The sequence below is a fragment of the Plasmodium gaboni genome, chromosome 8 (assembly GCF_001602025.1).
Source record: "Plasmodium gaboni strain SY75 chromosome 8, whole genome shotgun sequence".
NCBI lineage: Eukaryota > Apicomplexa > Aconoidasida > Haemosporida > Plasmodiidae > Plasmodium > Plasmodium gaboni.
In genome coordinates, this window is record NC_031488.1 from 1,107,420 (window position 1) to 1,110,025 (window position 2,606).

General features: G+C 25.7%; 1 protein-coding gene across 1 annotated transcript; it reads right to left on the bottom strand.

The window, feature by feature from the left end:
• PGSY75_0831700 (heat shock protein 70) lies at nucleotides 1-2,040 on the bottom strand (the record flags this gene model as incomplete). Its single annotated transcript, XM_018785426.1, has 1 exon — nucleotides 1-2,040. One exon carries the CDS (start codon nucleotides 2,038-2,040, stop codon nucleotides 1-3), a length of 2,040 nt encoding a protein of 679 aa, XP_018642393.1.
• Between the last annotated feature and the right edge of the window lie 566 nt (nucleotides 2,041-2,606).

Here is a 2,606-nt window from a genome sequence, read left to right on the forward strand (position 1 = left end):
TTAATTTACTTCTTCAACGGTTGGTCCATTATTTTGTGCTTCCTTATTTTGTGATTTGCGACCTCTTAAGTTGGATGCCTCAGCTTTTTCTGGTTCTTGTGCTGATGCACCTTGATATAATTTAGTCATTATAGGATTATATACTGATGAAATATCTTTTTCCTTTTCACTATATTCTTCTTTTTCAGCTAATTGATTTTTTTCTAACCAATCAAGAACCGACATAACTGTTTTCATGCATTTTTGTGAATCATCTTTTGGTATTTTTTCTTTTAAATTTTCATCTTGTAATGTGTTTTTAACGTTATAACAATAATTTTCTAGGTTGTTTCTTGCTTCGATTCTGTTTTTATTTTGTTCATCTTCTTCTTTATATTTTTCTGCATCATTGACCATACGATCGATATCATCCTTTGATAATCTTCCTTTATCATTTGTAATAGTAATTTGATTTTGTTTACCAGTACCTTTATCTAATGCTGTTACATTTAGTATACCATTAGCATCAATATCAAATGTAACTTCAATTTGTGGCACACTTCTTGGTGCTGGTGGGATACCTTCTAATTGAAATTTTCCTAATAAATTATTATCTTTAGTTAAGGATCTTTCTCCTTCATACACTTGAATTAAAACACCTGGTTGATTATCAGCATATGTAGTAAAGATTTGATTTTTTTTGGTTGGTATAGTTGTATTTCTTTCAATTAATTTTGTCATGACACCACCTGCTGTTTCTAATCCTAATGACAATGGACAGACATCTAATAATAATAAGTCTTTGACAGCTGATGATTGATCTCCTGATAAAATAGCTGCTTGTACAGCTGCACCATATGCAACAGCTTCATCTGGATTAATGGATTTACATGGTTCTTTTCCATTAAAAAAATCTTTGATAAGTTGTTGTATTTTTGGAATTCTTGTTGAACCACCAACTAAAACAATTTCATGTATTTGACTCTTATCCATTTTTGCATCTTTTAAGACTTTTTCAACAGGTGTTAAAGTATTACGAAATTGATCTAAACACAACTCTTCAAATTTAGCTCTAGTTATATTTACATTATAATCAATTCCTTCAAATAATGAATCAACTTCAATAGTTGCTTGTGTAGATGATGATAAGGTACGTTTTGCTTTTTCGCATTGAGTTCTTAATCTTCTTAATGATTTAGAATTTTTTGAAATATCTTTTCCTCCATTTTTTTTTTTAAAATCTTGTACACAAAAGTTTACTAATTTATTATCAAAATCTTCTCCTCCTAAATGTGTATCTCCTGATGTAGCTTTAACTTCAAAAATACCATCTTCAATTGTTAATAATGAAACATCAAAAGTTCCACCTCCTAAATCAAAAATTAAAATATTTTTTTCATTTTTTTCTTTTTTATCTAAACCATATGCTATAGCTGCTGCTGTTGGTTCATTAATAATTCTTAAAACATTTAAACCTGCGATGGCACCTGCATCTTTTGTTGCTTGTCTTTGTGAATCATTGAAATAAGCTGGAACTGTAATAACAGCATTTTTAACTGGTTTTCCTAAGTATGACTCTGCAACTTCTTTCATTTTTTTTAAAACCATTGAAGATATTTCTTCTGGATGGAATGTTTTTTTTTCTCCTTGATATGATACTTCTATCATTGGTTTTCCTTCAGTACCACTTTTTACAGTAAATGGCCAGTGTTTCATGTCACTTTGTACAGTTGGTTCTGAAAATTTTCTTCCTATTAATCTTTTTGCATCAAAAACTGTATTTTCTGGATTTCTGGAGGCTTGGTTTTTAGCAGCATCACCAATTAATCGTTCTGTATCTGTAAATGCAACATATGATGGGGTAGTCCTATTACCTTGATCATTTGCTATAATATCCACAACGCCATTCCTACATACACCAACACAGGAATAGGTGGTACCCAAATCAATGCCAATTGCAACCTCTGTTTCTTCTGCATTGGTACTTGCTGTATGTACTGTAGATGTTGCAATTAAAAATAAAACAATATAATGTATATAACTATATATTTTTGTCTTCATACTTAACTATTTTGTTATAAAATATAGGTGTAAAATATAATATATATATAAAAAAATAGAACAAAATAACACAAAATAAAATAAAATAAAATAAAACAAAATAAAATAAAATAAAACTGTTTTATTTAAATAAATTATTCTTTAATATATAATATATATATATATATATATATATATATATATGCATATTTTTTCTTTTTGCCTTTATTTTCACAATACCTAACTATATGTGAATAAAATATATATATATATATATATAATTATATATTATGAAAAAAAAAAAAAAAAAAAAAAAACTACTCTTTATTACATAAAAGAAATTTTATATATAGAGAAAAAAAAAATGTAAAATACGAAATATAGAATTAAATATATATAATATAAAATATAGTAATTCTTTTTTATTTTATTTTATTTTATTTTATTTCGATTTATTTTTTGGAAGGCTTTAATATTTTTTTACAAGAAAAAAATATTATGATAGAAAAAATATTAATAATTAAAATTTATATATAAAAGATTGTAAACATATTTATTATATATTATATAAAAGTGTATTTATTAAT